Source organism: Lichenostomus cassidix, chromosome 4 (genome assembly GCF_008360975.1).
Source record: "Lichenostomus cassidix isolate B80296 chromosome 4, HeHo_3.0, whole genome shotgun sequence".
NCBI classification, from domain to species: Eukaryota; Metazoa; Chordata; class Aves; order Passeriformes; family Meliphagidae; genus Lichenostomus; species Lichenostomus cassidix.
In genome coordinates, this window is record NC_139484.1 from 11,105,326 (window position 1) to 11,131,125 (window position 25,800).

General features: G+C 40.7%; 2 protein-coding genes across 2 annotated transcripts; one reads left to right on the forward strand and one right to left on the reverse strand.

Annotated features, from left to right (window-relative positions):
- On the reverse strand, positions 1–1,819 carry LOC146437847 (uncharacterized). Its single transcript, XM_085057872.1, has 2 exons — positions 1,284–1,819; positions 1–643 (listed from the first exon to the last, which is right to left on the reverse strand). Exons 1-2 carry the CDS (start codon positions 1,817–1,819, stop codon positions 598–600), a joined length of 582 nt encoding a protein of 193 aa, XP_084913998.1. The 3' UTR covers positions 1–597.
- HSPA4L (heat shock protein family A (Hsp70) member 4 like) lies at positions 1,775–25,574 on the forward strand. Its single transcript, XM_085057869.1, has 19 exons — positions 1,775–1,909; positions 5,336–5,393; positions 6,016–6,156; positions 7,069–7,191; positions 8,320–8,419; positions 9,302–9,435; positions 10,063–10,307; positions 10,391–10,467; positions 11,624–11,775; positions 12,261–12,367; positions 12,778–12,911; positions 14,165–14,367; positions 16,440–16,541; positions 17,036–17,173; positions 17,516–17,641; positions 18,238–18,345; positions 19,328–19,447; positions 19,786–19,947; positions 20,395–25,574. Exons 1-19 carry the CDS (start codon positions 1,803–1,805, stop codon positions 20,587–20,589), a joined length of 2,532 nt encoding a protein of 843 aa, XP_084913995.1. The 5' UTR covers positions 1,775–1,802; the 3' UTR covers positions 20,590–25,574.
- The last annotated feature ends 226 nt before the right edge of the window (positions 25,575–25,800 follow it).

The window sequence follows — 25,800 nt, forward strand, 5'->3', positions numbered from 1 at the left end:
CAGTATTCTAAATTTCACCCCAAGCATAAAGTTTGACATGAAACCCTTGGCCCATGGAGTTAGTACAAATATTTTTTTAGCTGCTGAAAAATCAGATATGATCCACAGGCCAAAAATTGGAAAGACTGGGACAACTCCAGTCCCAAGGTTGGTACAGTGAAAGTTGATGATGAGAGGGGAGATGTGCTCAGGCAAGTTTGTGGCTTATCTGACTGGACTGAGTTTTGTTCATACTGGCAGACTGGGCATCTGTGTGACACTGAAGCACACGAGACCTTTAGGAAATACTTCAAGAGTTTGGCTTTCCCTGCTCGTGCTCTCATCTCCAGCTCTTGACAAAGCAAATAAAAAGTCCATTGGCACTTTCTGGTTGCTGTCAGAAATGTCTGCACACATCTGCTCCCGAGTGCAGCTTCAAACCAGCTGGCTTGGGTTGCACAACCACACAGGACCGTTTGCATTTAATCTCTTTGCCCCCGAGGTCTCTATTCAGTCAGGAGTCAGCTTCAGGTGGTGCTGCAATACCTTGAATCGCTGTTTGTAACAGGGGTGGGATAGGCAGAGCAGGAGCTGGACTTGGGCGATCTGTCTCCCTGACTACTGCAGAGGGGACTGGAGCTGGCTTGCCTGTGTGATCCCAACCCTGGCAAGTAAATGAGATCGTTAATGCAGATACAGCAGTTGTGTTACAAATAATTCTATGTGCCAGTGGTTTCTCTTGCTTCTGGAGGTTTTGGAGGAAAAGGACATATTTTCACTAGGAAAATTCTAGTTGTTTAGTAGACCATTGAAACTGTGATAAATAGGAGAGATAATCAAACCTCTCGACAGGGATGTTAAACTAGTTTAGTCGTTTTGTGCTTATTTTTAATCTCTCCAGTGGAACAAAACTGTGCAGTGCAGTGTCACATGCTGTGTCACAGAGACGTCACATTGCTGTGTGAAACAGAGGTGTCATTTTCAGAAGCAAATAAAGCTTTCCAAGCCTGTAGGTTTGTTTTGTGGCAAATACTCGATACCCTCAATAAAACATGGGATAAGTATAGAGACCCATGGGGTTCAAGGTGACTATTTTCCCCAGGACAGGAAGACAGAGGAGGTTGTTTCTGGAAATAGGCAGGTCTCAGCCCCAACCGGGGATGGCTCTTCCATAGGTGTAGGCAGTGGGCAGAATAAAGCTCCAAGCTCTCCCTGTCATTGGCACCAGGAGGCACCAGGAGCCATCCCCCTCTGTTTGGGACACAGCTGCCCGGGCTTAGCTGCGCTTTCACCGCAGGGCTCACCCTGCACGCTGGCCTCTGGGGTGTTCCATCTGCTCCAGGGGCTCTGCCCGCTGCTCAGGGCAGCTCCGTGCTGCCTCAGTCGCAGCGCGGCAGTGCTCAGGGGGCCGATGGCCGCTCTGCGCTAATTGCCCGCATTGCTCTAATCGCATTAGCTCGGCCCGGGCGGCAGTGCAGCCCCGGCTCGCCGCGCTGCCCGGACCCTTTAAGGGCGGGCGGGGCGCTCCCCCCGCAGCGCTGACGCGACAAGGGGCGTCGCTCTGGGCGGTGCCGCCCCTGCCCGCTCCCCGCATTCCCCCCGTTCCAGATCCTTCTGGAAGGGCAGCGCCGCCCGAGCGCTGCCGGAAAGAGCCGAGGCGGTGCCGGGGCCGGGCGGGCTCCCCGCCGGCGGCGCCTGCGCACGGCGGGCCCGCTGCCGGTTGGTGCCGGCGCTCCGCAGTGGGGGAGCGGCGGGCGCGGAGCCGCGGCCGCTTCCAGTCCCAGCCACAGTCCCAGCCCCAGCGCGGAGCTCCGGGCGCAGCCATGTCTGTGGTCGGCATCGACCTCGGCTTCCTCAACTGCTACATCGGGGTGGCGCGGAGCGGCGGCATCGAGACCATCGCCAACGAGTACAGCGACCGCTGCACCCCGTGAGTAGCGGCGCGCCCGGGCCCGCCAGCCGGGGCTGCCCGCGGGATTCCCTCCCGCTGCGGGAGCGCGCCCGAGCCGGGAGAGTGCCCCTTGCCGGGAATGCGCGTGCTGGGGAAACATTCGTGTGTGTGTGTGCGTGTCTGTCTGTCTGTCTGTCTGTCTGTCCCGGCTCCTGGCCGTGCGTGTCCTTGAAATCCCGCGCTGTGCTGCCGGAGGAGCCGCGCGGCTCCAGGGCTCGGGGTTTTTGTGTCTCTGTAACGCTTCGGTTTCGGTAGCCACAGATTTCGGTGGAGTGTATGTGTTTCCCCAACTCTGGAGCGGCTGCCAGGGCTGGGAGCGTTTCCATTAACAATTACATGAGTGGCGGTGAGACTGGCGAGGAGGAGGAGGAGGAGGAGGTTGATTCAGCAGGGAAGCGGCGCGATGAGTTCCCTCTCCTGAAACCTGTTTTTACTTGCACCGCATCTGCTGGCCCTGGAATCCCGAGGTCTGGCGAGGAAGAGGGGGGGCAGTGGGCAACGTCCGTGATGATGGGAGACGCAAGAGTAGGTGGAGATTTTCCTCTTCTGTTTCTATGGGATACGTCTAGGATTTTTAGAGCTCCATCTGTGCATAATTTGGAAGGAGGATTCAGGAATTCGTGTAATACTCATAAAAATCGGGGGTTGGATGGTGCTTCCCTTTATAAAGGGACTTGTAGTCAACAGAGAAAGCTATTTCTGCTGTGCGAGGCTGTAGTAACTCCAGCGCTGCTGTCCTGATCCCGGAGAAATGTAGGTGTAGGTTTGCTTTCTAAAAAGTTGTTTTTAAAAGCACAAAGTAGTTGATTGCCAAAATGCATGCAGTGTGTTTTAATGGGAATACTCTTTAAAATTCTGTTTACTGTTAAGAAAAATACGTATCTCATATTAACTTCTCATAGTCAAGAAGTAATTACCTTTGTGCACTGGATGTGCAGTGAGAACTGAGATTCTGTGGCCTTTCAAATGCGGTGCAAAGAATCCCATTAAATTGTTACCCCGAGAATCCTCAGGCAGCTGCAGTTTCCTTTCCCCTTGTGATGAAGAGCACTTCCAATTCTTAGCTATTTTTGGAGTGTGTTCTTTGAAGGTAGGCTTACCTGCATTTAATATTTTTCGCACTAATGTCTGATCAACTGTACTTTCTTGACACTTGGGAAGTGATTATTAAAGTGGTTCATATTAGCAATTCAGGTTCAAGTTAGCAATTACAGGATCAGGAGTGTACATATACTTAAAGACAGTAGCTATCATGCTTAAAATGACGTTTTCTTTGGCCTTTTATATCTCAAAATGTAGTAATACAGGAGAACTTGAGGAACATCTTTTCTAATGTTATTGTCTTGAGAGAAACCAAACAAAAGTAAAGAGAAATATAACAGGTTCATTACTGTTATGTAAGTTTATCGTAGTAGCTAAATCTTTACTTCAAGTGGGATTTGAGTGATGTAAACAGATCTAATTCTTAAATAAAAACTTCTCTTGTTGCACATAGCAACACGGTAAAAACTTTCTTTTAAATGTTTGTGTGGAGGTGCTCACGTCATGCAGGTACTTTAGTTATCTATTAGTTAATTGCATTCTGTAATCTAGTGCTTCAGATTGTCAGTGTTTGTAAAACCATGTATCATCCTGGGAGCTTTAGCATGAATATTTTACAAAGAAAGGAAAAAGATTCTGCCAACAAGCCATCCATTTCGGTAGAACTTGGATATTTCCTTTTGGCCCTGTATCTCCTTGAAAGTTAACTGGCACTTGATTTCTCCTAAACTGGGAACTTCAGCAAGTCTGCTGAATGCATTTCCAATGCTTCTGGCTCATAAAACTCATGGCAAATGGCCCTTTCAGGTGCTCTGCCTCACCACTGTGGTTTTGTGGAAAAACAAGTCAGTTGTTGATAGCTCATAACTCTTTTCAGACCAGGTGTAATTAACGTGATCACATGCTGTAATTAAGGTGATGTAATAAGGGATCTTGGGTACTACTGAATTTTTTCAAGCCAAAGAGGGCACGTTTATTTTTTTGACATCTCTACTTCCCAGCCGAGGGAGGGAGAAAGCATCCATCCCCACCGTGTGCTGGAAGTGAGTAATTGAAGTAAGCCCATGGCAGGAGCCATGGTGGCTCTTGTGTTGGTGCTTCATGCTCTGCATGGGACATGTGCAGGTAATGCTGCCAGCAAAGTCAGATTCCTGTACTGGGAAGATGTGGTGCAATAGCAGTAGTTCGTAAACCATTTGCTTGCTTTAGAAATTGCTCATTTATCTGACTTTCCTTAATTATCACGAGGTACAATTGGGAGCTCTAGTATTGGGACATTAAAAATCGTGGAAGCTGAACTAGGTATTTGAAAATGTAGGGCAATGTCTTGTGTGTTTGCAGCAGTTAAATCAGGAAAAGGTTTTGGGTGTCACAGAGAGGAAGTTGCTAGAAAATACTATCAAATTGCAGCGCCCTCAGTGGTGGAGAGGAAGTAGGAAGCAATCTGCTAGAGTGACTTTTATACATTCGTTAAGCAATTACATTTGAGCTGTATGAAATCTGGGTTTCTCTGTTACTTTCTCCTGAATGGCTGTAGCCAGATCGGTTGCCTTTTGGGAAGTTGTATTTCAGGTCTGTGATGTGAAGGTGTGGTGTCAGTAACTTCCAAAAAAAAAAAAAAAGCACATTTCCATAGGCAGTGGTGAGGGGACAGATGGTGGCTGGGACCTGAGGCAGCCTTTGCTGATCGAGGGGAATGCTCAGTGATAGCCCAAGAAGCTGCAGGGAGCTGTGGATTACAGTGGAGCTTCCCAAGCCCTGGGTGCCTGGGAGCTGTTCCCGGATCTCTCCCCCTCTGCCTGGTTGCAGCATATACCTGGTAGTCCTCAGTTATGGAAGTACTTAACAGCTTGTTCAGCTCCAGTGGGCTTAGATGGTTTGTGGGTTTTTTTAATTGTTGTTTTAGGATTGTTGCTAAGGGCTCCTAGAGTAGTGTGAATGTGGTCCTGTCAGACTCAAGGGCTGTTGAGTCAAGAGAGCCTGACTGGTAAACTTCAGGTCTTTGAATTGAATTTCACAGGTTTCTTAGGTTTTAACCTGTGACCCAGAGGTAAATATCAGTGCCTTTCCTTCATTATAAGATCTGTAGAACATACAAGCTGTTACAGAATTCCTTGAATGCAGTTAGAATGACAACAGTTGCTGTTGCTCGCCTTTTCTAAACTAATCTACAAAGAACAAAATAACTTGAATTCCACTTCAGGTTCTGGTGCTTCCTGTAGTACTGCTGTTATTTAACACATCCAGGTTGTGCTGCTTGAATTTTTGTGAGTTTTCTGAAATACCATGGAAATATCTTACGATGTTCTCTTTTAAAGCTAAATTTCTTTCTTTTTCTTTTTTTTTTCCTTTTTTTTTCCTTAGAGCATGTATATCTTTAGGATCCAAGACCCGAGCCATTGGTAATGCAGCAAAGAGTCAGGTAAGTGAACAAAAAACTTTTTAGACGAGTAAACTAGTTCCTTTTGGACAAGGTTGTCCTGGAGTAGTTTCTTTTGATAGCTTAAATACTGTGTTCATTGGGATTTGTTTGTTTTGGTCCTTTCTTTGGTTAGAGGCCTGTCCTTAAAATGACTAGGTTAAAACACTGATGAGAGAATAGGTGTGGGGAGGCTTTACATCCAGATGGGATCTGAATTAGAGGAGAACTTTAAAGGAAGGGAAATGTGTTAATTTGTTGAAGGTTCATTTAAGGTTAATGGAAGTAATAACTCCATTTGTTCCTGCAGGCAGCCACTGCAACAATATATGACCTTAAATATTGCATGTTGTATCAGAAAGCTTCTCTAAAATAAAAAGTACAGTGAAAATTGATGGCAGCAAGCTAATGGATATTACAGAGAGAAGTACCTTTGAATTTTTTTAATAGAGACCGTAGATTAAAAAGTAGATAATTCCTTTTCTTTCCTCACACTTTGCGTTCCAGTGAATGTATGGGGCTTGACATAGGTCAGTGTGTGCATTAAGCCCAACATAAAGAGTTTGTTTCTGCACAATCCTCTGTACTCTGCATGTCATGGGTAATTCAAGTGTTTTTGCCACAGATTGTCACAAATGTAAAAAATGCAGTACATGGTTTCAAAAAACTGCATGGAAGAGCATTTGAAGATCCTTACATACAAGCTGAGAGGGCCAAACTTCCCTATGAACTTCAGAAGATGCCAAATGGCTCTGTAGGAGTAAAGGTGAGTTAGAGCTTTGGGTGGAATATCTCCGGTGGTAGAGGTGAGCACTTTGGGCCTTTGTCACTTAACTTCCTGTGTGAAAAGACTGACATTTTCCTTTAGAAAACTAAGTACATTCCTGTGTCTCTAAGTAAATGCTGTACATTCTCCAAGATGTCCATTGAGGTTTCTCATCAATTGTGTTAGTTTTCCATAATCTAATTAGTAGCTCTTCACCTTACTAGATTTACCTTCAAATCTGTGTAATTACAGTGGGGGATTATTAGTTCCCATCAGACACACAGAGACCACGTGTAAAGAAAACAATATAATGCTCTGAATATGAAGTTTGAACAAGTTATTATTTTATTTGCTTCCAGACTAAATGGCAGGAGTGCTTGGGATTGCTGGAGAGATGGTAGCTTGTTAGGAATTTGGGACACAGAACCTCCCATGAAGGCTGAGGAATCAGCTGTGTTTCCTAAGCAGGGCAGCACTCTTAAAATTGCCTCCTTTGCACCTTCCCTGCCTCATGTGCTTGAGTGGCTGTTGAAGGGAGCAAATGTTCCTTGGGTTTGCTCCAAAACTTGTATTTTTAGCTTGTGTTATAGGACAGTGTGATCCCATGGGTATTGTGCTTTTTTGTTGTTATTTTTTAAATGAAAAAAACAAACACAAGCAACAGAAATACTGTATCATTGTGAATAGTCCCTTGAGATAACTGAGCTGTTAAGCTTCCCGCAAAAAAACCCCAAAACTGAACTGGTCAAGATTTGTTGTAGTGAGCACAGATCAATTGTTAGGGACTTACTTGTGTCTAGAGCCTGTTGTTAAATGGGTTACAATGCTCAACCTTACAAATAATGTCCAAGTTGTATGTCTTGAGAGCCAAGTTGAGATGATTGATCACAGAATGCCAATTCTCTGTTTCAGGTGAGATACCTGGATGAAGAGAGACTGTTTGCAGTGGAACAGATCACAGGAATGTTGCTGGCCAAACTGAAGGAGACTTCAGAAAGTGCTTTGAAGAAACCAGTGGCCGACTGCGTGATTTCAGTAAGTTGTCATACATTTATTGCAATCTATAGACAGCTTTATGTAAGCTAGGACCACTTACACTTACCACCACACTTACACTTATCACCACAGTGCAATGGTAAGAGGTAAAAGGGCTGGATAGAAATCATATCCCCAAAAATGGGCCTTTGTTACAGGTTTTTCAAATGAGAATACTTTTCGAATCATGTGTGAAGAGGAGAAAAAATTAAGGGTGTGTTTTCAGAAAGAAAGTAGTGCTTAAGCTGATATAAGGGTTACATCCAGTATTTCTGTTTACTGTAGTTCTTGTTACAAATGGGAGCTGTCCTAGGTGTAAGCATATCCTCCTTGGTTCCAAAGAACCTCCGATGTTAAATTTCTTACTTGTTACATGGTTGAGCACCGTTGTAGTGCAGCTGTGAGTCACCTGACCTTAGGGCTCTGAGGGTCATGCTGATAATTTGACAAGCCCAAACTACGTGGCTTTGTTCGCAAAAGTCTTTTTAGTTGTTTGGTTTGCTCACATTTTCTTAGCTGGTGTCCTTACCCATGAGGTGGGGGTGGAGCTTGAAGATGAGGGTTTGTTTCTGGTATGAAGTCCTGTGTCTGCATTTCATGTGGTCTTTGTTTACTGGCTCTGGTGAGAAATTTGGGCCTGAAGGATTGCAGTTACCCCTTCTCTGTCAGACAGAGACATGGGAACTGGAAAGCTGTGTATTTTAGCTGTTAGAAAGCAGCTTGGATCTTTTTCCTTGCTTCCTTACGGCATACAAAGACACTGGGAGCATACCTCCCACACACCCAGGGATCTTTGGCAATACACCACAGTGGTAGCAAAAAAAAAACCACAGTGAATGGAGTTGTGTCTCTGCTGAAGAGATGCCAGCTGGTTGCAGCCAGATCCTAGATGGGCTCTGATAGTGCTGTGGCTATTTTTGGTGGCACTGAATACTGTAGCACGCTGTAAGCTGGCACTGTGGTGGAAGTGATATCTGAAAATGGATATAGGTTCAAGTTGAATTCTAGCATTGCTGCAGCACTTCTGCCATGAACTTACTTTGGGACTGTGTGTGAATATTTGTTAGGTTGACTCGAATTAAAAAGTCTGCATTCCATAATATCTTATGTCATTATTTTTGGAAACAGGTCCCTAGTTTCTTCACTGATGCTGAAAGAAGGTCTGTAATGGCAGCTGCACAGATTGCAGGATTAAATTGTCTGAAGCTGATGAATGAAACTACAGCAGGTAAAGGGCCAGAACGTTTTTTGTCCTCTAAAGCTATTTAGGCTGTTGAATGTGAGGGTGATGACACACTGCTGTTACACAATTAGGAGCTTGGGAAAGAGCTGTCCAGGCTAGTACTGCCCAATCCAGCTTGGGAACTGGAAGCACAGCAGTGGGGTGGTGTGCAGCACTTAGGAGGCATGATGAGAGCTGGGGTTTGCTGACTCGAACCTGGTCACACTTAGGAATAGCTTTGGAAATAAACCTGGGATCTGTGCTTAAACTTATGGCAATCTTGTCAGCTGTAGCAATGGCACAACTGTTTCTGTAGAGTCATTTACCTCCCTCTTCTGGTTTTGGTGAATTCTAGGGTACAGCATAGAAATACATAACACTTAATGGGAACTAAAGTTGGAGCTGCTTAAGTCAGTCATTCTGATTTTTCTCAATTCTCTTTGCTTTTAGAAAGTCTCAAACAGCTTTCCAAGTGAGTGTTGGCAGTAAAGTCTTAGATTTGTGTAAAGTAGTCTTCCAAAACATTTTCTTTATTCCTTGGGCATGCTTGAATTTTGCAAAAGTGAGGTAAAAAATACTGAACATAATGCATTTCAAGGGAGAGGTGTAGGCATGAGTCTTAGTCTGTGCAGTTCCACAAGTTGCAGTGTTAATTTGGCTACAAGCAGAGCTGAAATACAGGTTGAGTCTTTATAAGCGTTAAACCTCCACTTGACATCTTTCTCTCTTGTCAATGAAAAATGTGTTTTTGACATGTTTTTTACATTTAAATAGAGTTATGAAGGTGTTTAGAAAGGTTAAACAAGGGTAGTGTCTGGTAGTGCTTTTAATGCATGGTCTGAGCTGTGTGTGGCTTCCCCTTACCTTCCATGGGTTGGTGTTTTCCAGTTGCATTAGCCTATGGAATATACAAGCAAGATCTGCCAGCCTTGGAAGAGAAGCCAAGAAATGTGGTCTTTGTAGATATGGGGCATTCTGCATATCAGGTTTCCATCTGTGCTTTTAACAAGGGAAAACTGAAGGTAATCTTTTAAGTCATACATTAAAAGCCTGAAGTATATGGTACTCAAAATACTGCTCTGTGGAAAGATTAGGTTTTTTTTAAAAATAAATGTCTGTAGCAAATATTTTTGTAATGTGGAATACAAAACCTTTCTGTTAGCTTTTGGCTATTTCAATAAGTCAGTTTTTGTAAAATGCAGAAGTGAAGCATCCTAAAGTGTGTTTTGGAAAGTGCTTGGTAATTAAGCACACAGCAGAGTTTTTGTGTCATATTTATATCCCTGAAATATTTGCATATTCAGGGAGCCTCCTAAGTGTTGTAGTTGTGCAGCTGACTCACTCATGGGAAATTCTTCAACTGTCTGAGTCACTCCATGTTGTTGGGGTCTTTCTCGTGCCATCCGTGACAGTTCAAAGTCTAAATTCAGTCAGATGCAAAGTAAAACTGAACAGTCTTTGCTTTCTGGTGTGGAGACATTTTTGTCTGTGACCTACTAATGGCTAAATGCTTTTGTGAACCTATCTTTGGTGGCCAAATGTTACCTGAAGCCGTGTGGAAGGTGATGGCATGTCGTGCTGCTCTGAGTAAATGACACAGAACAAACAGTTTCTAATAACTTCTGATTTCGTTCTTTGACTTCTGCCAGGTCTTGGCCACTACCTTTGACCCTTTCGTAGGTGGTAGGAATTTTGATGAGGCTTTGGTAGATTACTTCTCGGAAGAATTTAGGACAAAATATAAGCTGAATGTAAAAGAGAATCCCCGAGCACTGCTGCGATTGTATCAGGAATGTGAAAAGCTCAAGAAGCTGATGAGTGCAAATGCATCTGACCTTCCACTCAATATCGAGTGCTTCATGAATGACCTGGATGTCTCCAGTAAGATGAACAGGTACTGGCTGCTGTTCCCATTGAGGGGCAGGGGTTTGTGGTCTGAGCTGCCTTGTAACACCAGACTCTCTCCCTGTCCTGCAGAGCTCAGTTTGAGCAGTTGTGTGCTGCCCTTCTGGCCAGAGTGGAGCCTCCTCTAAGAGCAGCCATGGAGCAAGCCAGTAAGTAGAAGTCACTTGAGGTACTACTAGTAATCCAGTCATTCTTGATCTCTTTAATGATTATCTTTTCAATGTATTTTTGTATTTATTAGAATTGCAAAGCTAATACTGAAAAGTTCAATGTAAGTTCCATTCATATGCTTGCCATGAATGCATGATCCCATTCCCGCCTCATTTAGTGCACATGCTACTCTGCAACCTTGGTTATTGACCCTCATTCACCCTGTGTCATGGAAAAGGTTGGCACTGTGCATTTGTTTAAAACAACACAAAACAACCAAACTGAAGTGATGATGGTAAAAGATTTTATTCTTTTCTGCAGCATTCTGGCCAGCCTGTTCCATGTGTTACTTACATGTCCTCACTGACCTGGTAATTTGGCAGTATATTCTTAAAATGAATTACCTAAAGCATGTGCAAATAACAAAGTAATTTTTTTTTTTGCCTAATGTGGTGTAAAGGAGAGAATTAGACGTTAACAGGAAAGGTTTTACCCCTAATTCCAGCACCTTCAACAAAAACAAAGGGAAGAATTCTGCTGTGACTTAGCTAGATAGCTAATACAGGAATTAAAAAGCTGAGTAACTGCTGAGCAGAGCTATTCAAGGACTGACAGCAGTTTGAGATGACTTCATACACATATCCTGATTTCAGAATTAAAAAGTTAACCTTCTAGCACAATCTGCTAGCTATTAGATACATTGTCCTAAAAGGTTCTCTTTTCTCTTTCGGCAAGCAAAATTAAGCCAGACATAAAATGAGACCTATTTGGGTTTAATTTTGTTGGTTTTGTTTGGGAGAGGTGAGGTATCATCCAGTAGTGCAAGGCTCCTCAAGAAGACCCAGTTTCACGCTTTGAGTTCATGCACAGTAGAAAGGGGATGCACATGGACAACACACTTTAAAGAACTGCTGTTTTCATTGATGCTTGGCTTCTGCATTTCCCAGGTTTATGCAACTAGAAAACTTTGCAGCCTACAGGAGGGAAAAGAGTTCTAAAGGTCTTGTCAGCCATGAAATATTTTCAGTGCTTGTCACAGTGTCTAGATAAGAAGAGAACTTTTACCTTTTTTCTTTTTTTCTTCTTTTTTTTTTTGTCCAAAAATAGCTTTTGATATCTTGATGATAACTTAAGGGCATGCACTCTCTTTTCTAGAACTTCAGCGTGAAGATATCTACAGTATAGAAATAGTAGGTGGGGCTACTAGAATTCCAGCAGTGAAGGAACAGATCTCTAACTTTTTCTGTAAAGAGATAAGCACCACGCTAAATGCTGATGAAGCTGTTGCAAGAGGCTGTGCCTTGCAGGTATAGTTCCTGAAATAAAGTTTTAGTATTGCTTCTTTAACATCTTGTACTAATGAAATACAGCTAACCACAAGCAAGAGGTACTACAGCTGAAACAAGATACAGAGTTTTACTTGTTATTTTACTGATTGGTGACAGTGATCATGTCAGAAATTATTCTGTTACATTCATTAATTTTCTGCTGTGTCATGTTGGAAGGATAGGCCTATTAGAGACCTATTAAATTTGAGGACCCAAATTCTGCTGTTCCACTTCTGTGTCGTCGCTTGGAACCTTTGCTGGGTATCTTTACTGAAAATCACTGAGAAAGTAACATCTATTACTTAAGTCTTCCAATTCAATTAACTATAGGAAGTTTCAGTTTAAAAAATTTTCTGTGATAAGCAGGACCTCCATATGACCTATATGATAAGTACTAATTCTTGTACTTGCAATTTATTGGACTACATGGATATAATGGAACTTTGGTCTTTTTTTCTTCCTAGTGTGCAATTCTTTCTCCAGCTTTTAAAGTGCGTGAGTTTTCCATCACAGATGTTGTTCCTTATTCTATAACATTGAGATGGAAATCATCTTATGAAGAAGGAACAGGGTAAGTTTGTACAGTGCCTACAAAACAATGTGTGTTTGGATAGAAAATAAAATGTTGACCTGTGGAAAAAAACAGGCCTCAGGCTTTGAAGCTGTCATGCAGTTGAACTCATAACATTTTAATTTTCTTTTTTTGCACTTTACCATTTGGGTTCCAGTTACTGCTTAACAATTGGAAATAAATTTGATTTAAAATGTTGGTGTGAAGTTGCTTAATTTTTTATAAGTGACATAAAATGCAGTGCAGCTTTAAGACCTTGAGGCCTTCAACCTCCAACTCTTGTTACAAACTGACTAAAACTAAATGACTGTGTTGCTTCGTTAGCACGGCTGCTGATCATTAACATACTTTGACTTGGATTATCCATGAAGTTATAATCAGAGATTTAATGTTAATGTTTATTGCTTTAGGGAGTGTGAAGTCTTCAGTAAGAATCATGCTGCTCCATTCTCAAAAGTAATTACTTTCCACAAGAAAGAGCCTTTTGATTTGGAAGCTTACTATACCCATCCGCATGAAGTGCCTTATCCTGATTCCAGAATAGGTAAGGACATGTGGATAAGAACCCCATCCCTAATTAATGCCTGTTGATACAGGAAAAAGTGGTTCTCCTTTCCTGTTACTTTCATTTTCAAAATTTTCAAAAGTTGCTTTCATACTTTCAAATATGTTATTTTCAAATTTTCTAGCTTACAGAAAAGATTAGGTCCTTGAGAAAGGCTCAGCACAGGCTTCTTGGTTTAAATATAGTGATTAAACTGTATTGACATCTTTGACACCTAAAAAAAATTCAGCATTCTTCCTTCTGTCTCTTTACAGTTTCAAAATATGTAGGTACAAAGAGTTTAGTGCTCTATTGTCTGGTTCTTTCAGTCTGTATAAAATTGATAAGGATCTTATGTGCCTGGTAGCCTGGATTTTTCAAAGAAATTGGATCAAAGGAGCTGTTGCCTGTCTGGACGGATAACTTGTCTAGTGCTATCTGTCATGTCTCTTTCTGTTAATCTGAGATTATAAAAGATCTGTGTTTCCTCAATTTAAGCATCTGTAGTAGAGTCTAAAGAATTAGATGGTATAAGTAAGTTTCTTGGTAGCTAATGCTACCTTACTTGCAGTTATTAGCAGACTCCTTGGGGTCTTCAATTCATAATTTTATGCAGTGATTTATGAATCAGATACAAACTTGGTGCTGTTTAGCTCTCTATGCAAGAAGTCTGTGGTCTTGAGGAAGAAACATTCTCCTTTACAGGTGCACATCATCTACACTTAAATTTTCAGCAAGTTGCAAAATAAAGTATCAACCTTAGTGCTTTCAGAGACCTTGCTAAGCACTGTTCACTATCCAAAAAGTGTAGTGCAGCCATGTTATCAAATTCAAACAGAATCTTTTATCTCTAATGTTTTATTTTTCAGTGTGAAGTTTGAGTTACGTGGACAAAAGAAACCATTTGAGATTAATCAGAGTAGTTTCTCTAGTGTGATGGTTACAGAAGGCAACAGAGTAGAAGAACATCTAGTAAAGTACTGTCTTGGTTTCCTATAGAACAGATAAAGCAAAAACATCTTACTAATTATCAGTAAACTGATAATAATTGGGGAACCAGCTTTTAGTTTATCTACCTGCAGCTTACATCATAGGATTGTCAACCAAGTAGAAAGCTTCCAAATAGTTTCAGTTATATGAAATTGCTGTTTAAATTAAAACCCTTAAAGGAATGTGTTTGGGTTTTCTTTTTTTTTTCCTCTCTTTCACTATTTTTTGGGACAAAAATTAAAGCCATCTCTGTTGTTTCCAAGGGCGTTTCACTATTCAGAACGTTGGTCCCCAACACGATGGTGACAATTCCAAGGTGAAGGTGAAAGTGCGTGTCAATATCCATGGCCTTTTCAGCGTGGCCAATGCATCCATCATAGAGAAGCAGAACATAGAGGGGGATCACAACGACACACCCATGGACACCGAGTCATCAAGTAAGAACCAAGGCAGAGATGAAGAGCTGGTATGTAAAGCTTGTGAATATCTACACTGTTATTCTGACAACAGAGCTGATCATTGCAGGTTAAATCACAGTGTCTCACTTTTAACAGTTACTGCTTCTCCACTCTTAAATTACTTCTTCAGTTACGTAATGCATTTCTTCATGTTTATTACTAAAGGACTGGTGAAGTGTGGCACTAAGAAAAAAGAATGGTAAAACAGGTTCTGAAAAATAAAGCAATTTTTTCATTGGTCTTTATCATCTCTCTACTAGTCTTAGCATTGTCAAGTGGTGCTGGTAAATAGCAGCGTATTTAACAAGATCTGTTGACAAATTAATTCTAAAGGTTTGTTTTTCCTCACAAACTATGTTTTCAATGAGTAAAAAATATATGGTATTTCTTTATACATGGAAAACTGCACTGCCCCTTACAGTAGCTCCCTCTGAGGTGCAGCTGTGCCTCTTGGCAGTCCAGAGTTGAGGACTGGGTGGTGCCACAGAACACTTTAGAGCTGGAAATGGCAACGCCACCGGTGGCCTGGGCAGCCTTTCTTCTAAGATTTGGCCTCAGCTTCTCACACTTCAGTTGAATGTTTTACAGGAATTGGAGCAAATGGTTACACAACTAGCATTATTTAATTGGTATAAACAACTTCTTAAATACTCTGCTGCTTTCCAGGAATGTGAGCATATTTGAAATGCTGAATGTGATGCAGTTCCTTGTGGGCAAATGCTCCATATATGATGTTTTTAGTCAAGTAAGAAAAGGTTGGATGTGCTAGAGCTGGCATTTAGTGTAAGAGGCGCCCTGCATGTGGAGCTTACTAGAAGTGTGCTGAATTCATGAGAGTAGCTGCTTCTAGGCTCAGGCTTTCCATCTGTAGCACTTCATTCATCTAACACGTCTTCTGTTTTACAATGGTCCTTGTCAGCAATTACCTTTCAGTATTGAGGATGATACCCTCGACTCTGAGGAGGAGGTTTGTGGTGTATATGTGTTCTATTTTCCCCTCTCTAGTTCCTTCCTGTAGGCAAAGCAGTTCCTTCCAGTTGTTGGCTTTTCTGTGTGAACAGTAAGAACAGTAAATGTGGATTTAGATTTTACTTTTTTCCCTACTCTGAAGTGACAAAACTAAATTTGGTAAAAGTAGCCTTCTTGTTTTCCACTTCAAACTGTAACATAGGCACCCGTGGTAGAGTTTGAAATCCTTAAGCAACTTTCTTTTTTTTTCTTTTTCAGAATTAGCAGTAAATCATTTTACATGCATGTGTAGTTTGTGAATCCAGAAATATTAATTCCTTGTAATGGAAGCAATCTTGGAGCAATCTTTGGTTACAGCTCGTTAGTTATCAGTGCTCTGGATCTCCAACTATTAGCATCATCCTGAAAATTTTAGACTTACCCATTACTCAGTTATTAAAAGCCTTTTTCAGTGATGTTATGGAGTTGTATGACTTAAACCAAGTGATCAGCACTAGTAATTAGTGATGTCTTTCAGATGTTAAATATAGAAAAAGGCATAGGTAATAAACTTGCTGATAAATTTAAGTGAGGCTCTTAATTTTGGATGGCAAGGAGGGAAGATGGTCATGTATTCCCAAGAGCCTACTACTACAGAAACTAATTTTTATTAATTTCACTGTATTATGAGACAGATGCAGGTAGTAATTACAGTGATTAAATTACTTCTGCTTTGGATTGCAAACTTTAAAGTTTAGGTAAAAAATGATAGGAGGTCAAAGTTCTGGCTGTTCCATAGAGAACCCATTGTTACTGCCTGTGTTGGTGGTGTGTTGCTAGAATGTTCTTTGATTTCATTTTATATGTGTTTCTTATTAAAGTGAATATTCACAAGGCTTAGTGTAATTATGTAATGGGGACAGACAGTGACATCAAGCATCAGAGTAGAATTTTCATTTAATTTTAAACATAAAAATACAAATACTACATCAAAATGCTTTTTTAAACATGGTGAATCAAAAATTCGTAAGATTGATTCTGAAGTTCATAGATTGCCTGTGATCCACTGTAATTGACATCAGTCTTAAATCTTACAGCAAACCTTTGCATTCAGTTATGTAACTCTCTGCAGGATAAAATGCAGGTTGATCAAGAAGAAGGTGTGCAGAAAAGTCAAGCTGACCAACAGAACCAAGCAGATGAGGAAGCTGAAAATGCTGGAACTGAAACAAAGGTAGGTATTCAGTATTGATACGACTTTTTTTTTGGCCCATAGTCTCACACTTACTGATTTTACTAGTTGGAAAACATGGGGCTGTATTTAGAGGACAGCTATATTGAAATGCTTAAGTAAGGAATCCTACTGTAGCACTTTAATTTTCAACTTAGCATGATTAAGATTTTGAAGTAGGTTTATGTTGTTTAACCTGGTTTTGTAGCGAAAATGGAATTTAAGGAAACTTAGGAAACATTGTGAAGAATAATATGCAGTGCTTTAAGCTTTTGAACAAGTTTCCTTAGCAGCTCTTCAAAGAATTAAAATTTCAGCTGTTGACTATTTACTAAGGTAATAATTGTGATCTTGAATACAGAGGAGTAATTAGGTGCTTAATTTACATAAGATTAATTTGTAGCTGTTTTAACTAGTTTCATTTGTCTCTCTTTTTTGAGCATAAATGGAATATTTTGATTCTTGGAAGTTTCTTAGTACTGTCACTCTTTTCATAGGCTACTTCTGGAGAAAAGCAAGATCATCCATCCCAGCCAAAGGCTAAAACAAAAGTTAAGAGCATTGACCTCCCTATACAGGCAAGCCTCTATAGGCAGCTGGGACCAGATCTGATCAATTCCTATATAGAAAATGAGGTAAGCAAAATAAACAGATGACCACTCAAATTAATGCACTGTAAATAATTATCTAAAAAAATATTTGCAACCATCGACTTAGCTAATTTAAAATTCTTTAAGGGTTTGCCCTTAACTGTAAGGGGTTTATTTTTGGTTGGGGTTTTTGGTGAAATGACTTAATTTCACTAAATGTAACTTTCCAGTTGTGCTTGTAGTGATGACTTACACAGAGGTGAACATTTTCATCAGTAAGTGTGAATTATCAGGCCTCTTCCAAGTTCTGTGGTTCAGTTCAAAGAGCAGTCACTAAGCTTGACACTTAAAATGCTTTTAGCTTTAAATATGCCTTTTCCTCCCTAGGGGAAGATGATGATGCAAGACAAGCTTGAGAAAGAACGAAATGATGCTAAGAATGCTGTTGAAGAATATGTGTATGAATTCAGAGACAAGCTGTGTGGAGTCTTTGAGAAGTTCATCACTGAAGAGGTGAGACTTGCTTACATGTTTTACTGTTGGAAAAAGTTCCTTTGTATTTGTGAATGTGGGTTCTGTGGAGGCTGCACAGGTCAATTGGACCAGTTTTGGAGTGAGAGATGGCTTGACTTCACAGCAGTGAGCTCAAGTTAATGCTTACACCTGGCATTTGACTTGCAAAGTTCTTTATTAGCAGGGAAGAACTGGGGATGCAGGCAGATAGTAAAAACCCTATGGCTAGCATAGAAAAGTAGGACAGATCACCACGAGCTTCTGAATAGCATTGAGTGGGTAGGAATGGAAAGACAACTAACAGATAGTATGGAAGACTCTTAAGAGGGCCATGGGCTGTCTTAAATAGCCTCAGGACTGGTTTTATAACTGCGGTGAACTTCACCAGCAAATCACATGAGTAGGGCTTTCCTGTCCCTCTCATCACTGTAAAATCTTGCCTTTGAAGTCTGTTAATTACTGTTTTCCTTTGCTATCACTTTGAATATTCTAAGCTGATGAAGCAGTCTTTTTTGAGTAGGGTGTGTTTGTGCTGGGGAGAGGTCTCATTTGATGTGTTTTCTTCTGACTTGGACTGTCCATAACTTGCTTTGTAGGATTCAAACAAGCTGACCTTGATGTTGGAGGACACAGAAAACTGGCTTTATGAAGATGGAGAGGACCAGCCAAAACAAATATACATGGATAAGCTTCAGGAATTAAAAGTGAGGTTTTGAGTTGTTTTCTAGAAAAATCATGCATGTATGCTTGGGGGTGGGTGTTCAGGTTGTTGTGTAAAAGTTCAGTTATGAAATAAACATAATATTTAGAACTAGAAATAGAGTTTCTTTTAATGTGAGTTGTGCTCCTAATTTGAAAATGGTTGAAATGAAGCAGACTGTCAGTAATGACAACAGATTTAATTGCTATGGGAATTTTCTGACAGACTTTTTACAGTCTGAAAAAGGCTTTTGAGTACTGTGACTGCACTCCTGGGTAATGAAAATTACACTCCAGAATATATATTCTGGTTTTCCTGTTCTCAGTGGTCTTCTATAGCAGTATCATAAGAATAATTTTTGGGTGTAATATCCAACAATGAAGGCTCAGGAGTGCTTTAACAGTAGCTGCTATTGTATCATTTGATTAGTAATGATAAAAAACCCTTAAATGCTTCAGATTTTAATAAACTGATGGGGAAAATGTGAATTCCGATGAACGACTAGCTACTTTGTAATAAGCTGAGGTATGTCTCTAGCCCTTGGGCTCCAGCTGTTCACTCTCCAGTCAGATTTCCTCTGGGGGAGGGTAACTGGTGGAAACAGCAGGGTAGATCCAGGCAACTGCCTGGATACCAGTATTCAAGAGAAGGAAAAAGCAAACAGTGGATAAAATTAAAAGTTTTCAGATGAACTACTTGAAAATCAATGCATCCATTAAAGCCTGACTTGTTTCTGTTCCAAAAGCATTGTTACAAATGCTCTTTTTGCAGAAATCAGCAAAATACCAAGCCTGGTAAGGAGAGGCACTGTTCATTTAAACTTCTGCTTTTTTGTTGTTATTGTTGGACTAAAGCAATATGCAAAGACTTCGGTCTTTGAATGGATGAGAAAAGGAGTTAGAGGCAGGCTTCCTTCACGTGCTGCATTGTATTCTCAGACCAGACTAAAGGAAATATGTGTTTTTCCTTTGCGCTTATTATTCCAGAAATTTGGACAGCCTATCCAGGAAAGATGCACAGAACATGAAGAGAGACCAAAAGTTCTAAATGAACTTGGAAAGAAGATTCAGCTCCTTATGAAAGCAGTAGAAGCCTACAAAAATAAGGTAAAGCCAAATGATTTAGCAATTCAACGATTATAGGTGTTATGAGTTTGGCTGTAGAGTTTTGTGTGTTTAAGAAAATCCTATAAAGTTACACTGCTTTAGAAGGGCTCCTGTACTTCTGCTCCTGAGAACTCTAAGCCTGTTCTGTATTGTTAGCAGAAAGAGCTTCTTCATGAGAACGTAAATCAAATATGATCACATTTTTTTATGCTGGTTGGTACCACTTGAAATGGATCTCTCAACTTAGAGCTGGTACCAATGTTTCTGTAATTTCTAAGACTAACTTAATTGGGTGAGCAGCATGTTTTAATTGCTGATACGCATACCTCTCTCCTTAGGATGAAAAGTATGACCACCTAGATCCTGCTGAGATGGAGAAAGTTGAAAAATACATTAACGAGGCTATGAATTGGTTGAACAGCAAAATGAATGCCCAGAACAAACTCAGTCTAACTCAGGATCCAGTTGTCAAAGTGGCAGAAATACTAGCAAAATCTAAGGTAAAAAAAAAAATCATTGTACTTGTTGCATTCTATTCAGTTTCTTCTGAACCAGATTTTGGCCTAGATTTGAGCTAGAATATTACATCTGTGGAGATTTTAAAGCTATTAAAAGATCAATACAGAGGGAGCAGCAGTTTTAGCACTCTTCTGTGCTGGTGCTTGATTTACAGTAGTACCTCTGCACAAGCCTTTTTAAAACACCTGGAGTTACAGCACCAGGCTCCTACAGAAGAGATTGTCATACAGGTTTGTAACAGATCAGAAGCTCTTCAGTTAGTGCAAGGCCTTTTTTTGAACTTTCTAGACTTGATAGAAAAGAGAAGTCTAGCCCTTGACAATTAAATTGCAGGCCATTATGGACCAAAAACAAATCAGAGACATTGTAGTTGAGTGCTGTTGCTTTGCCACCAAATGACCTTGCTGTCTCCCCTCTGTCACAACCAGGAATTGGATAGCTTCTGTAACCCCATTCTATCCAAGCCCAAACCGAAGATAGAACCTCCCAGTGATGGGCAGTCCAAAGCTAACGGGGAACACAATGGACCAGTGAATGGACAGAGCGCTACTGAAACAAAACCCGAACCAGCAAAGGACAACCCTCAGCAGACCAAACCCCCTGGAGAAATGGAAGTGGACTAAATCTTGCGTTTCTTTTACTTCATTAAAATAGTGCAAGTAACCACAGGGTCCATTCTTTCTGTCTGGTACACACCTCAGATGTTCAGTTATTCCTAGCCAAACTTCTGTCATTTGTTGCTGAGTAGTTTTGAAAGTGTTTTATATTAAGTACACCTCTGATGTTCATTTCCACTGATGCTGCTTATGTGGAGCTCTAGCCAAATGTAGATTGTATAAGTCAGTTTAAGCTTTCCCAATATATTTTATATCAAACATACAGAATTGATATATAAATGGCAACAATCTACCTTATTTAAAGCTTTTATTGTGGATAAACCTCAGCTCCTTTATTCAGGAAAGGATACTGTATTGCACTACTGATGCTCAAGTGTAGATCTAATTGCATCTTTATTTTGGAAAAATATTGGAATTGAAGTGGCGAAACCTGTCACTTGAAGCACTGACCTTTTCTAGTTATTGTATTGTTATAATTTAAATATTAAAATAGAGGTTAGTTGGCATACCAGTCCATCTCGTTGATGTACCATGAGGATTGTATGGTCTTTTTCATAGGAACTGAATAATACAAGCTTAAGCGTTTTTTAGGTTCCCATCCCACCACCAGTCTTTATTACAAACTGCTCCAGCATTGTGGCTCTGCCATGTGCTGCTGGAATTCCCGGTCTCTGTGCACATCGCTGTACATACCCTACTGCGCTTAGGATGGGGTGATGCTGATGAGAGTAGGATGAAAGGGTAGAACATACAAGGCCTGCTGCATAGTTTTCCCTTGAAAATGTCTTGTTGCACATGGAACTATTTCCACTTCTTTTGTTTTGAATTCAATTTATGTCGTGATCATATGTCATTCTGAGGAGGAGAAACAACAGAAACAGTGCTGTGCAAACTGAGTATCACCACCCTGATTTTGAGGTTGCTTAAATGCTGTTTGGTGCAAACTTGAAAGCAATGCTGAGATCTTACTGAAGCCTTGATATTCAGCACATAAATCTTTTGGTCAAGGATCAAAACAAAAGAGCTTAAAAACTGGATATTATTACCCCAAAGATGGAATCTACTTGATGAACTTGCATAGCTCTCCACTTAGCTTTGGTCATTTAGCTATCTAATGAAAGTGTCTACAATGTATTACACAGTAGAATTGCTGTTTTCTTTGGTACGTCTTAAACATTGTCAAGGTCCAATATGTGTTCGAAATATATTCGAAATGCTTCTGTCAGTCACTGAGGTACTGCAGCACTTGCTAAAGCCAGTCACTATTGACTTCAAACAACTCTTGTATTATCAGAGTGGGAATGGGCTGCTCTAACTATGAAAAATTATTTCTTTTCCCAGTCAGCATAAGAAACTCAGATTAGTTGCAGTGTAATGGTTCAGTGACTTGAACTGTGTTGCAGAAACAAATCCAGATGTTAATCAGGCACTCCTGCAGCAGTTCTCCCAGATGAGGTGTTGCTGTTGTAAACAAGTGAAGAACCACAATCTTGTTTCTGGCTTTGGCAGTCATTTTATCTCCACCCATGCGCTTCATCTTCTACCACTGTTCCTGCTGGAAAAAGTACTTAATGACCCATGGCAGAGGTGAATTCAACTCTCCCCTATCTTCACAGACAAAGGAAGCATTGTTTACAGCTGTACATAAACCTGCCAGACTAGTTCAAGTGCTGGAATTGTATCTCTATGACTGACATCAAGTGACTGAGATGCATGTACTTTGCTCTCCCTACTGTTCCTCTTCCATGCTATAAGTGTGGATGGTCTAACACTGTAAGCTTACATATTTAAGGCCCTTGAACAAAAACTGAGTGACCTTGAGAGCTGCTCTGCAGCTCCTCTGCAACCTCAGGCTCGAGTTCTGCCACAGCAGTCACACCTGGCACTGAGGGAGTTACTGTACTGCAGCATCAGTTGTCCTTTCAGTCAGTCATGACTGAGCTGGCTTTGGTCTTGTAGGCTTTAACACCATTTATATCCTAATGGCTTTTACCACAGCAGTGTAATGAGTAGCATTCTCAAGTACTGGCTTCCTAAAATCCAGCTACACAGTAATTTGTCTAGGTAGACTTCTTGGTACCTGTGGCAAAAGAGCACAAAACAGCGGCAATCTCCAGTGTCAGCTCTCCAATAGCTAAAAGGTCATGAGTAAGAACAGAGTATCTTCTGCTCATGGCCATCAGATGCTTAACACTACATTACAAATGTTTGAAGCAATTCTTAGGATACAGACTAGAATACATCTGCACGCTTAAAAGCAGATACAGTTCAGACAAACAATTATAGTCAAGTTTTTTTTCCTAGAATAGGGTTTTTTTCTGTGCATCTGATCTGTCTCTAGATCCCTGCCGAAGAGGAATGCTGCCCACAGACTGCCCACAAGAAGCTGGCTCTGAGGTCCATGTTAGGAATCCCATTTGGAAGGGCAGAGTTGATCTTTCCACAGTGAGGTTCACGTTAATATATGACTTGTTCACATATAATCTCTTTTCTGTTACAAAAACGAGATTTTACCAGGACAGATTTAAGTACTTACTCTGCACAACTTGAAGTTTTGTTTGTCAGGCTCAACAGGCAAGTTCCCCATGCCTACCCTGACAGTGCCAGAATGAGTATCTTTGCAACGTAAAACTTTGTTAGGGAACCAGCAGTAGTCTGCTACTTGCATCTTGTATACTCTAAAAGCAGGTATTTGTTGGTAATGTCTTACTTGAAACTTTCTGCTGAGGCCAAGATACATTGCTAATGTTTGAAAATGTTCTCTCTGTCCCACAAAAAGAAAAAAAAAGGAAGCAACACTATCTTTGTAAAGGCAGTAGTGTTTTGTTTTAAAACAAAAGACTTGTAAATCACATTCTAAAGTTTCATGTAAAAATTTAGTTACAAACCAGCGTAAATACTTCATTTTGTCAGTAAGATCTTCCTTCTTTCCCTTAAAGAGGATTCATTCTGTCCTGGCTGGAGCATTAATGGGCTTGTTCAAGAAATTACTTCAAAATTAATTTGTTTTAATTTTCTTTACTAAACTAGGTTGCTACTAGCTGTTTTACAACTGATTTGTGAGTTCCTTTCCACGTTTTTTATTACAGTACTTTAGACTCCAAGGAATTTCTTTGAACTTCATTCAGATGTAACATAAACAGGTTTGTAATGCTTAAGTCAGTGTTTTATGCTCTTTCTTTAAGCTGCTGCTTCATGACAAAATACCCCAGGTACAGCAGCCTGCCTTGATATTGAATGAAGTTCTTGATTTTTATATGTCTGAATTTGAAGACTCCTCTCCCTTGCTTGCTTCTGGCAGTGTCCTTTCACTGCTTAAATACTGCCTTTGGGGCACGCTTGCAAAACTTGGAGTGAGCAGCTGGGTCCTGAATGCTCAGAGGCGGTTGGGAAGCACCCAGCCTGTATTCCCACTCTGCCTCCCCAGAGAAGGTGCCCCTGTCCCTGGCATGGCAGCACAGGAGGGGAAGTGGGGTGTCTGGGGTGCAGCTCCAGTATTTTGGACACCTTGTGGTGTGTGGGATGAAGGTTTTGGTTCTTCCAAATACAAGTGGAAGCTGTTAATGTAAAGCATCCAATCTGTCAGTTGATGAGATTCCTATGTATCTTCAACATCTGAAATTCTTTAATATTTTCCAGCATCTCAGTGTGCTGAACTCCGATCTCTGCTGCAGATTGTTACTAACTGTTCTCAAATACTCCATATTTTAGGGGGGGTTTTCCTCTAAGGATTATGTAAGCCTAATTTCAGGAAACAAGCAAGGAGCTAGCAGGAGACTTTTCTTCCCTATTATTTTTTGACACTAGTGTGAAAAATTAACAGCCTTAACAAAACCTGGAATCTATACTTCTCAGAGCTCTGGTTATCCATGCCTGTCAGTTAACCAATGCTAGCATCCAAAATGTGAAGCCATATTGCAAATATGTTGCATTTGCTGGTTCAAAGCACCTGCCCAGCTGCTTTAGGAAAAGAAGCTAAATTCAATTCCCATAGATCCATCATAAACCTCATTCCTCAAGACAGGACTTTCATTGCTGTGTAATCACACTGTAATACTTCAATACACTAACTTCTGTGAGCCCTTCTAAAGTGAAGCTCAGATGCCCAAACTTCGGATGTGGTGTGGTATAAGGTCTGCCTGCTCTAAGGATGCTTACATTAATTGCCACTAGCTGTGAGTTTATTAACTGGCTGGAGGAATATTCTGTTGCCTCTTACACTTTTGCTATTCTTAAATTTTCTCATCTTTCAGGCACCAGGAGACAGAAACTTCCTGTCAAAAGAGGTGGTAAAAAACATGTTGCTTAACAAAAGGCGCTAATGCCTCATAAATTTTAATTCCAACTCCCAAGATAGGATTTGGAGTATAAACACAAGTTCGTAGTAGTGTGTGGTGGCTGACTCCTAGCTGAATTTTTAATTCTCTGCAGTTGAAATCTGATGACTTCAACCATTTACTACACATGTAAATATGAGTGAAAACAACTACTCGTGACTGTTGGCACTGTAGAATACTAAACCAGGAATGTGCTTGCTTGATACAGCTACTAAACCTTTTTTTCCTTCTTTCCTGGTCAGAGGGAAATACATCAAGGTATGAAAACCAGGAATCATTGCAATGGAATCCATGAGGAACTGTTTTTAAAATGTAATTAAGAGCTATACCCACCAGCCACCTTTATCAAGTGTTGAAATAGTTTCATTAAATTGATGAAAAAAAGGGGTAGTCCCTGAATGTTGCAATGGTTGGAAAAGTTTCCATAGTCGATAACCATATCTCCACAGGTTGAGGGGGGAGGAGATGGGAGTGTCAGAATCTAAAGCGGTGTTTAAGTATGGAAAATGTTTACGATGTATGTAAATGGGATTCTTAGTAGTGACAGATCATGTGCGAATTGACAAGACTTCAATTTATTTTTGAATGGCAATATAGATTGTCAAGGTTGTGTATAATTATAATAAATATATAAACCGCTACTTGAACCATAAATGACCACCCAAGAACTCATTTTTGCATCAATGTTCTAAAAAGCAGCTTTGATTTAATGGAGTGATACGAGTGTTTGTCCAAAAGACCACAGGTAGGATATAGGCTTTTCTGGTGCCTCACCTGTCCTGCTGTGGTTTCTCTCACCCTTCTCTGTCCCACTGTGCCACATTTGTGTGTTTGGATGGGCACAAATTCCCAAGTTTATAGTAGTTCATTTTTCATTAAT

Excerpts from the sequence above, each read along its gene's own strand:
- HSPA4L (XM_085057869.1), top strand. The coding sequence starts at position 1,803 with ATGTCTGTGGTCGGCATCGACCTCGGCTTCCTCAACTGCTACATCGGG. Across the intron at positions 8,420-9,301 it reads GATGAATGAAACTACAGCAG|TTGCATTAGCCTATGGAATA; the intron begins GTAAAGGGCCAG and ends GGTGTTTTCCAG. Across the intron at positions 18,346-19,327 it reads ATAAGCTTCAGGAATTAAAA|AAATTTGGACAGCCTATCCA; the intron begins GTGAGGTTTTGA and ends TTATTATTCCAG.
- LOC146437847 (XM_085057872.1), bottom strand. The coding sequence starts at position 1,819 with ATGCCGACCACAGACATGGCTGCGCCCGGAGCTCCGCGCTGGGGCTGG. Across the intron at positions 644-1,283 it reads CCCAGAGGCCAGCGTGCAGG|GGTTGGGATCACACAGGCAA; the intron begins GTGAGCCCTGCG and ends TTTACTTGCCAG.